Genomic DNA, 10,806 nt, shown 5'->3' on the forward strand with positions numbered 1-10,806 from the left:
TAGCTGCCTGGACACTATTCAAATTACCTTTTTTAATTAACTGTAAGCAGCACTTAATTTTGGAGTAGGGCTTATATTTCAAGCATCCTCAAAAATCCTTAAAAATCATTTTGCATCCGGAAAAATCCTGGAAAATTATGCTAGGTCTTATTTTCAGGCTGTATTTACATGTTCGAGTTCCTCGGACCAATATCACACTTGTTAACCTGTGCTTGCCAAGCATTGCATCGCTGCACTTGGGATTTTCTGTTTTTACTATTAGAACAGCGTGTAACTGACAATCCCATCACATGAATATCTCGTAGGAGCGGCCCGTCAGATGTCATACTACTGAATGTATGTGACGTGGCAGATTACAGGTGCAGCAGTGCTGACTATGAAATGTAGTAGAGCTGAATGTGTGTCCTCTCAGATGTAGTAGTAATGAATCTATCCGATGTAGCAGGTTTTCATAGGTCAGAAGCAGCAGAGCTGAGTGCGTCTTGTCTGATTTAGCAGTGATATAGCATTGCTGAATATGTCAGATACAGTGGAGTTGAGTCTATTAGGTGTAGCAGAGCTGAGTGTCTTATCAGATTCTGCAGTGATATAGCATTGTTGAATATGTCCGATACAGTGGAGTTGGGTCTGAGGTAGCAGAGCTGAGTGTGTCTCTTATCAGATTCTGCAGGGTCATAGCATTGTTGAACATGTCAGATACAGTGCAGTAGGGTCTGATTGAACATAGTATACCATTGTTGAACATGTCAGATACAGTGCAGTTGGGTCTGACGTAGCAGAGCAGAGTGTCTTTTCAGATGCTGTAGTGATATGGCATTATTGAACATGTCAGATACAGTGCAGTAGGGTCTGATGTAGCAAAGCTGAAAGTGTCTTGTTAGATTGACCAGGGATATAGCATTATTGAACATGTCAGATACAGTGCAGTAGGGTCTGATGTAGCAGAGCTGAATGGGTCTTGTCTGATTGAGCATAGTATACTGTTGTTGAACAGGTCAGATGCAGTGGAGTTGGGTCTGATGTAGCAGAGCTGTATGGGTCTTGTCCGATTGAGCATAGTATACTGTTGTTGAACAGGTCAGATGCAGTGGAGTTGGGTCTGATGTAGCAGAGCTGAATGGGTCTTGTCCGATTGAGCATAGTATACTGTTGTTGAACATGTCGGATGCAGTGGAGTTGGGTCTGATGTAGCAGAGCTGAATGTGTCTTGTTCAGTAATAGTATACTATGCTCAATCAGACAAGACACATTCAGCTCTGCTACATCAGACCCAACTCCACTGCATCTGACATGTTCAGCAATAGTATACTATGCTCAAATCAGACAAGACACATTCAGCTCTGCTACATCAGACCCAGACCTAACTCCACTGCATCTAACATGTTCAGTAATAGTATACTATGCTCAATCAGACATGTCAGATGCAGTGGAGTTAGGTCTGGGTCTGATGTAGTAGAGCTGAATGTGTCTTGTCTGATTGAGCATAGTATACTATTGCTAAACATGTCAGATGCAGTGGAGTTGGGTCTGATGTAGTAGAGCTGAATGTGTCTTGTCTGATTGAGCATAGTATACTATTGCTAAACATGTCAGATGCAGTGGAGTTGGGTCTGATGTAGCAGAGCTGAATGTGTCTTGTCTGATTGAGCATAGTATACTATTACTGAACATGTCAGATGCAGTGGAGTTGGGTCTGATGTAGCAGAGCTGAATGTGTCTGTCCGATTGAGCATAGTATACTATTGTTGAACAGGTCAGATGCAGTGGAGTTGGGTCTGATGTAGCAGAGCTGAATGTGTCTTGTCTGATTGAGCATAGTATACTATTGCTGAACATGTCAGATGCAGTGGAGTTGGGTCTGATGTAGCAGAGCTGAATGTGTCTTGTCTGATTGAGCATAGTATACTATTGCTGAACAGGTCAGTTGCAGTGGAGTTGGGTCTGATGTAGCAGAGCTGAATGTGTCTTGTCTGATTGAGCATAGTATACTATTGCTGAACATGTCGGATGCAGTGGAGTTGGGTCTGATGTAGTAGAGCTGAATGTGTCTTGTCTGATTGAGCATAGTATACTATTACTGAACATGTCAGATGCAGTGGAGTTGGGTCTGATGTAGTAGAGCTGAATGTGTCTTGTCTGATTGAGCATAGTATACTATTACTGAACATGTCAGATGCAGTGGAGTTGGGTCTGATGTAGTAGAGCTGAATGTGTCTTGTCTGATTGAGCATAGTATACTATTGTTGAACAGGTCAGATGCAGTGGAGTTGGGTCTGATGTAGCAGAGCTGAATGTGTCTTGTCTGATTGAGCATAGTATACTATTGTTGAACAGGTCAGTTGCAGTGGAGTTGGGTCTGATGTAGCAGAGCTGAATGTGTCTTGTCTGATTGAGCATAGTATACTATTACTGAACATGTCAGATGCAGTGGAGTTGGGTCTGATGTAGCAGAGCTGAATGTGTCTTGTCTGATTGAGCATAGTATACTATTGCTAAACATTAGATGCAGTGGAGTTGGGTCTGGGTCTGATGTAGCAGAGCTGAATGTGTCTTGTCCGATTGAGCATAGTATACTATTGCTAAACATTAGATGCAGTGGAGTTGGGTCTGGGTCTGATGTAGCAGAGCTGAATGTGTCTTGTCTGATTGAGCATAGTATACTATTGTTGAACAGGTCAGATGCAGTGGAGTTGGGTCTGATGTAGCAGAGCTGAATGTGTCTTGTCTGATTGAGCATAGTATACTATTGTTGAACAGGTCAGTTGCAGTGAAGTTGGGTCTGATGTAGCAGAGCTGAATGTGTCTTGTCTGATTGAGCATAGTATACTATTACTGAACATGTCAGATGCAGTGGAGTTGGGTCTGATGTAGCAGAGCTGAATGTGTCTTGTCTGATTGAGCATAGTATACTATTGCTAAACATTAGATGCAGTGGAGTTGGGTCTGGGTCTGATGTAGCAGAGCTGAATGTGTCTTGTCCGATTGAGCATAGTATACTATTGCTAAACATGTTGGATGCAGTGGAGTTGGGTCTGATGTAGCAGAGCTGAATGTGTCTTGTCTGATTGAGCATAGTATACTATTGCTGAACATGTCAGATGCAGTGGAGTTGGGTCTGATGTAGCAGAGCTGAATGTGTCTTGTCTGATTGAGCATAGTATACTATTGCTGAACATGTCAGATGCAGTGGAGTTGGGTCTGATGTAGCAGAGCTGAATGTGTCTTGTCTGATTGAGCATAGTATACTATTGCTAAACATTAGATGCAGTGGAGTTGGGTCTGGGTCTGATGTAGCAGAGCTGAATGTGTCTTGTCCGATTGAGCATAGTATACTATTGCTAAACATTAGATGCAGTGGAGTTGGGTCTGGGTCTGATGTAGGAGAGCTGAATGTGTCTTGTCCGATTGAGCATAGTATACTATTGTTGAATAGGTCAGTTGCAGTGGAGTTGGGTCTGATGTAGCAGAGCTGAATGTGTCTTGTCTGATTGAGCATAGTATACTATTGCTAAACATGTCAGATGCAGTGGAGTTGGGTCTGATGTAGCAGAGCTGAATGTGTCTTGTCCGATTGAGCATAGTATACTGTTGTTGAATAGGTCAGTTGCAGTGGAGTTGGGTCTGATGTAGCAGAGCTGAATGTGTCTTGTCTGATTGAGCATAGTATACTATTGCTAAACATGTCAGATGCAGTGGAGTTGGGTCTGATGTAGCAGAGCTGAATGTGTCTGTCCGATTGAGCATAGTATACTATTGCTAAACATGTTAGATGCAGTGGAGTTGGGTCTGATGTAGCAGAGCTGAATGTGTCTTGTCTGATTGAGCATAGTATACTATTGCTGAACATGTCAGATGCAGTGGAGTTGGGTCTGATGTAGCAGAGCTGAATGTGCCTTGTCTGATTGAGCATAGTATACTATTGCTGAACATATCGGATGCAGTGGAATTGGGTCTGATGTAGCAGAGCTGAATGTGTCTTGTCAGATTGAGCATAGTATACTATTGCTGAACATGTCAGATGCAGTGGAGTTGGGTCTGATGTAGCAGAGCTGAATGTGTCTTGTCCGATTGAGCATAGTATACTATTGCTGAACTTATCGGATGTAGTGGAGTTGGGTCTAATGTAGCAGAGCTGAATGTGCCTTGTCTGATTGAGCATAGTATACTATTGCTGAACATGTCAGATGCAGTGGAGTTGTGTCTGATGTAGTAGAGCTGAATGTGTCTTGTCTGATTGAGCATAGTATACTATTGCTAAACATGTCAGATGCAGTGGAGTTGGGTCTGATGTAGCAGAGCTGAATGTGTCTGTCCGATTGAGCATAGTATACTATTGTTGAACAGGTCAGATGCAGTGGAGTTGGGTCTGATGTAGCAAAGCTGAATGTGTCTTGTCTGATTGAGCATAGTATACTATTACTAAACATGTCAGATGCAGTGGAGTTGGGTTTGATGTAGCAGAGCTGAATGTGTCTTGTCCGATTGAGCATAGTATACTATTGCTGAACATGTCGGATGCAGTGGAGTTGGGTTTGATGTAGCAGAGCTGAGTGTGTCTTGTCTGATTGAGCATAGTATACTATTGTTGAACAGGTCAGATGCAGTGGAGTTGGGTCTGATGTAGCAGAGCTGAATGTGTCTTGTCCGATTGAGCATAGTATACTATTGTTGAACAGGTCAGTTGCAGTGGAGTTGGGTCTGATGTAGCAGAGCTGAATGTGTCTTGTCTGATTGAGCATAGTATACTATTACTAAACATGTCAGATGCAGTGGAGTTGGGTTTGATGTAGCAGAGCTGAATGTGTCTTGTCCGATTGAGCATAGTATACTATTGCTGAACATGTCGGATGCAGTGGAGTTGGGTTTGATGTAGCAGAGCTGAGTGTGTCTTGTCTGATTGAGCATAGTATACTATTGTTGAACAGGTCAGATGCAGTGGAGTTGGGTCTGATGTAGCAGAGCTGAATGTGTCTTGTCCGATTGAGCATAGTATACTATTGTTGAACAGGTCAGTTGCAGTGGAGTTGGGTCTGATGTAGCAGAGCTGAATGTGTCTTGTCTGATTGAGCATAGTATACTATTACTAAACATGTCAGATGCAGTGGAGTTGGGTTTGATGTAGCAGAGCTGAATGTGTCTTGTCCGATTGAGCATAGTATACTATTGCTGAACATGTCGGATGCAGTGGAGTTGGGTTTGATGTAGCAGAGCTGAGTGTGTCTTGTCTGATTGAGCATAGTATACTATTGTTGAACAGGTCAGATGCAGTGGAGTTGGGTCTGATGTAGCAGAGCTGAATGTGTCTTGTCCGATTGAGCATAGTATACTATTGTTGAACAGGTCAGTTGCAGTGGAGTTGGGTCTGATGTAGCAGAGCTGAATGTGTCTTGTCTGATTGAGCATAGTATACTATTACTGAACATGTCAGATGCAGTGGAGTTGGGTCTGATGTAGCAGAGCTGAATGTGTCTTGTCTGATTAAGCATAGTATACTATTGCTAAACATGTTAGATGCAGTAGAGTTGGGTCTGATGTAGCAGATCTGAGTGTGCGGTACACTGTGCCCGCTCACCTACCGTCCCCGCTGACGTTCTCCTCGCACGAGTACCAGATCCCGGCATGGAAGTGGCGCTCGATGAACTTGTCGTCGCCGGTCTCCCACGAGTACTGCACCGCGCTGCTGCTGCCGTTGGACTCGGAGTTGTTGTAGCGGATGCAGAGGGCAGTCTTCTCCCAGGCTCGCCCCGTGCAGAAGGGTTTGGGCACCTTGCGGACCCCCTGGCACCAGTAGCTGCTGCAGAAGGCAGTGACGGAGAACAGAAGGGACAGGAAGTTGAGGGTGAGGGCGATGCTGGCTCTCCGCCGCCGGTCCATCCCGGCACTGCAGCCAGCCTGACTGAGGAGCGGGGGATGTGGGAGCTGCTGCCGCCTCCTCTCCTCCTCCCGATGACAGTGTGGACCAGGAGCCCCAGTCATGTGTGACCAACCTGCTGACTGTCACCGCAAGGGAGACTACTGATCCGGGGAGAGCCACCTGAGTGTCCACCGGGAGAGAAGACGGATACATTGTTCATTGTTCTCTATGTGATAGATTGATACATTATCTGACACGGTGTATCTGTGAGAGATATGTGATACATTGTTATCTGATAGATATGTGATACATTGTTATCTGATAGATATGTGATACATTGTTATCTGATAGATATGTGATACATTGTTATCTGATAGATATGTGATACATTATCTGATACATTGTTATCTGATAGATATGTGATACATTGTTATCTGATAGATATGTGATATCTATCACATATATACTGTGAGATAACAATATATCACATATCTATCGGATAACAATGTATCACATATCTATCACATATATACTGTGAGATAATATATGTGATCCATTGTTATCTGACACAATGTACATGTGATACATTTTTATCTCACAGTATATATCCGATAGATATGTGATATATTTGTTACCCATCTGCTACATACATTATCTTATGCAATATCTATGGGATGGCATTTGTTTTACCAGATTCATCATTTAACTCTTTAAATGACACCGCCTTTTTGGGTTTTTTTTTTCTCCCCCACTTTGAAAAATACAAGGCGTCCTGCAAAGACAGACAGCTATGTGGATGAATAAAAAGGAGTTTTTACACATATTGGTGAAGTCCCTTTATTCTGTGGGACAGCACACTTACGGCGATACCAAGTTTAGAGAGTTTTTTGCTGTACTTTCAAAAAATAAAAGCTCTTGGAAAAAATACAATTTCCTAAAGGACGTGGTAACCATGTTCCCACTGACCGCTGGGCGAGGTTCGTTTTTTGGGGTACGCCCTGTTGCTTCTAATGGTACCATTTCAGAGTTTTTAGGACTCACTTTTTTCTTGGCGACTGGATGACCAAAAAAAGTGCAATGCTGACATTTTCTTTTCGGACGACGTTCACCATACACGTTAAATGTTATTTTGATCAAGTTTTACAGACGCAGCGATACAAAATAAGGTTGTGGTTTTTATTTTATTCTTATAAATATGGAAAAATATTTTTTTAACTTTGGTTTAATTTTTACAAAAAATAAAAGTAACTTTTGTTTTATCATTTTTACATTGTTTTTAGTCTCCATATGGGACTTGAACTTGCAATCATTTGATCGCTCATAAAGTATAATCCAATACCCTAGTATTGCCTTGTACTGCAGACTATCAGGACGTCCCACAGGCATTTCCTGATAGGCAGTCAGTCATGGCAGCACTTGGGGGCCTTCAGAATGCTTTACACTGCCATGGCAACTGCATGGCACTTCCAGATCTCATCGTGGGGGGGGGGGGCGTACCGGACCCTTGAACACTGAACAGGCCATTTAAAGGGTTAATGTCTGCACGATCAGCATGAAAGCCGATTGAGGCTGTTGTGATTGAGTGTCAGCTGTCAAAGACGGCCAGCACTCGCTGTATATGGAGAGGGTTCGCCTCCCGATACCGCTCCATACCAATCCCACGCACCCAGGATGTATATGTATGCCCTGCAGTGAGGAAAGGTTTACATTTTCGCATTTTTGGTTGCGCCAAAAAAGCCCCTCAGCAAGCTTTCCTTTTCTGCACATTTGCACATCACAGGTCCCATAGAAATCAATGGGGGGTGCACAAATGCGTGCGCAACACATCAGGAGGTGCGAGAAGTGCTGCGTAAGTACGCTGGAAAAAGCCTCTGGAACGCATTAAGACTAAGTAGCCATTTCAATCGCTGCATCTTTATGTGCTGCATGCAAATGAACATGCCATGCGGGCAAAGTACAGTAAAATATGCCAATACGCACGCAAAAAAGCCTTGTTCACTGCGGATAAAAGCTGCACTGAGGCGCATGCAAATGCAGAAACGCTCATACAATGTCAGCCTGAGACTGGATTCAAACGGGATTATGTGTTTATACGTGCACCCACCGACACCGTAAAAATGCATGAATGGGCGCACAAATTTACTGTTTGTGCGTCTGTTCAGATGGCACAGGCCCAGCACATATACCCGAGGACGCAATACCGTTGGGTGCAGGGAGACAGTTTAGCTCTGATGAGCGGTTGTTCTCCCCTTCCCTCCCCGACTCACCTCCACTCACCTCCTCTCCCCTCCCCTATGGCTGTTTGCAATGGGAGAGGGCGGAGCAAAGCTCCCAGCTCCTCCCCGCTCCTTGTCCGGAGCCAGCAATGTGAGGGGGTGGAGTGGCACAGAGCTTAGCTCCACCCCCACTCTGCTCCCTTCCATTGCAAACATATCTGAGATGGCAGCCATGATTTCTTCCACACAGGGCAAAGCTTGTTCACTGCCCTGTTTCTACGTACCCTGGCTCATTGAACACCCCTCACCCACCTCGCCTGCCCACAATGGTGACGACAAATATGGCTGCTGTAACAGCCAGAGGAGAAGACCACGTTCTGTAGTACTGGGTGAAGGTTTTCTTTCTACTAAAGGATAAAATCCATTTAAGATGCGATGGCGTTTTTGTGATGTTGCGAGGCTGCGGGTTTTTTGTGACCTTGAAATGCATTGATTCTAATGTAGCTGCGTTCATTTGCGATGAATTGCATTTCTTTCTCGCTATGGTCCTGTTTCTTTGCGAGGTGCTATTTTCTTCTCGCCCATGTAAGTCAATGAAGTGCTGTAAAATCGCATCGCACAGCGCATAACGCGCGCCAGAATGCGATGGGGCTATATTTTCTGTGTGGAACAGTGACTAATGGGAAGCGCGGGCTTTTACAAGGAAACGGCAGTACGGAGGAAGTTTGGACAAAAGCAAGACCACAAAATACACGAAAGGCATTAAATACTCCTACCATGCGATGCCAGTTTTCAAGGAACAAAAACAGATCGCAATCGCACAAAAAACACAAGTTCGCACCTGCGATATCGCTGCATTTTTTTGTTTTTTTTCCTCGCAAAAACGCTGTCGCTTTATCGCAAAATAGGTGCGTCAAAAAAAAAAAAAATCGCGTTTATTAGAACTATTGGGTTCCTTCAGACGAACAATGTTTTTGACGCGCCTAAAAACCGCATTGCATAAGGTCGAACATAAGTGTATTATTTCAACGCCCTACTTTCTTTTGCATCCCAATGGTAGGTCTTGCCCTATCTTTGGACCACACAACACAGGAGACTCCATAGACTCCTAAAGGAGTCTATGGAAGCCGACTGAAAAAGTTAGGCGGCGGGAGTTTAGCAGTGGCCAGCGCTGCCAAACAATGACCGGCGCCTCTAGTGAGGCATATAAAGTGATTACAGTAGTTCTGCTGTGACGCCAGTGCCCTGCAAGACGCCGCAGCCAGCCGGGAAGTCGGAAAGAATAGCCGAGTATTCTTCATGCTATTTTATGCTAAAATTAGTTGTGAGTTTTAGCGCGGCTGTCTGAGCGGCAGGATGACACTCGTGAAAGACCGAAGGGAGTATTCATACGGGAAAGTGTGATATTGGTCCAAGAACAGCGGGCCAATATCGCACTCTTAAACTTCCGATTCTGGGCGCATTTTTGCTTAAAAAAAACCACATTGCACCTGAGTACTAGCCATTTTCACGCGAGTGAGAAACTCGTAAGAGCTTTTAACTGTTGCAATGGTAAAAATCACATTCACTCGCATGCAAAACGTACGGCGCATGGAAAATAAGCAGCCAAAAAATATGGCATGCAGCAATTTTCCATCTTACAGCATCACTTAGGTGAACAAACATGCTGATCAGTGTTATTTTCACAGGCGAGTTCCATCCATATCGCTATCAAACGGAAGTGAAGCGTGAAACTCGCCCGTCTGAACACGCCCTAAAAGGAAAGCAGACCAAACCTAATGCTGTAACGTTCTAAAAGGCATATCCACCCTAGATGATATGTGCATGATTATATGGAGATACTTGGGATTATACTCCAAAAAGACATGATCATTCGTCCACGTCCGGTTTTCATATCTCACTACCATGGAGGTGCGGAACATGCATGTGTCCACCATTTTTACAAACGATGTCTTAGGGCTTATTCACATGAGTGCATATCGGGCAGCGTTTTCTCAGCCGTCCGATATACGCTACTATGTGATGCACAGGCTCAGCGAATATGCTGATCGGCGGGGGGGGGGACTACTCCGCTAAGCTGTCTCACCACCGGCTGTTTGCAATGGGAGGAGGGGGGGGGGGGACGGAGCTAAGTTACCACCCCATACCCACCCCTTGTCCGCAGCCAGCAGTAGTAGGGGTGAGACAGGGCAGAGCTAAGCTAAGCTCTGCCCCCTCCCATTGCTAACAGCCGTTTCAGAAGAGAAGGGGGAGGGACTTTAGCAAGTCAGGCTGCTAAATTCCCTCCCACCTCCCTTCGGCAGCTGTCATTGGCTCCTATAGGAGTCTATGGCAGTGGCTGTAGTCTGGCCAGGAAGATAGTTGCAGGGCTATCCTTCCTGCCCTGCGCTATATTGGCTGGCTGGGCGCTCTTACGCCACGGGAATAAGCTTGTTTTATCTGATGCATTGGAATCCAATGCATCACATGGTAGCGTATATTTAGCAGCGTGACTTGCTAAAGTCCCTCCCCCTTCTCTTCTCAAGTAGGAGTATTTAATGCCTTTCGTGTATTTTGTGGTCTTGCTTTTGTCCAAACTTCCTCCGTACTGCCGTTTCCTTGTAAAAGCCCGCGCTTCCCATTAGTCACTGTTCCACACAGAAAATATAGCCCCATCGCATTCTGGCACGCGTTATGCGCTTTGCGATGCGATTTTACAGCACTTCATTGACTTACATGGGCGAGAAGAAAATAGCA

At 44.7% G+C, this 10,806-nt stretch overlaps 1 protein-coding gene across 1 annotated transcript in view; it reads right to left on the reverse strand.

Annotated features, from left to right (window-relative positions):
• Positions 1-5,874, reverse strand: part of GSG1L2 (GSG1 like 2) — a 78,215-nt gene extending 72,341 nt beyond the window's left edge. Inside the window, exon 1 of the mRNA XM_066585856.1 lies at positions 5,577-5,874. Within this exon, the coding sequence (XP_066441953.1) occupies positions 5,577-5,874 (298 nt within the window). The remainder of the gene's footprint in view (positions 1-5,576) is intronic.
• Between the last annotated feature and the right edge of the window lie 4,932 nt (positions 5,875-10,806).

The sequence above is a fragment of the Eleutherodactylus coqui genome, chromosome 13 (assembly GCF_035609145.1).
Source record: "Eleutherodactylus coqui strain aEleCoq1 chromosome 13, aEleCoq1.hap1, whole genome shotgun sequence".
In the NCBI taxonomy this organism is placed as follows: domain Eukaryota; kingdom Metazoa; phylum Chordata; class Amphibia; order Anura; family Eleutherodactylidae; genus Eleutherodactylus; species Eleutherodactylus coqui.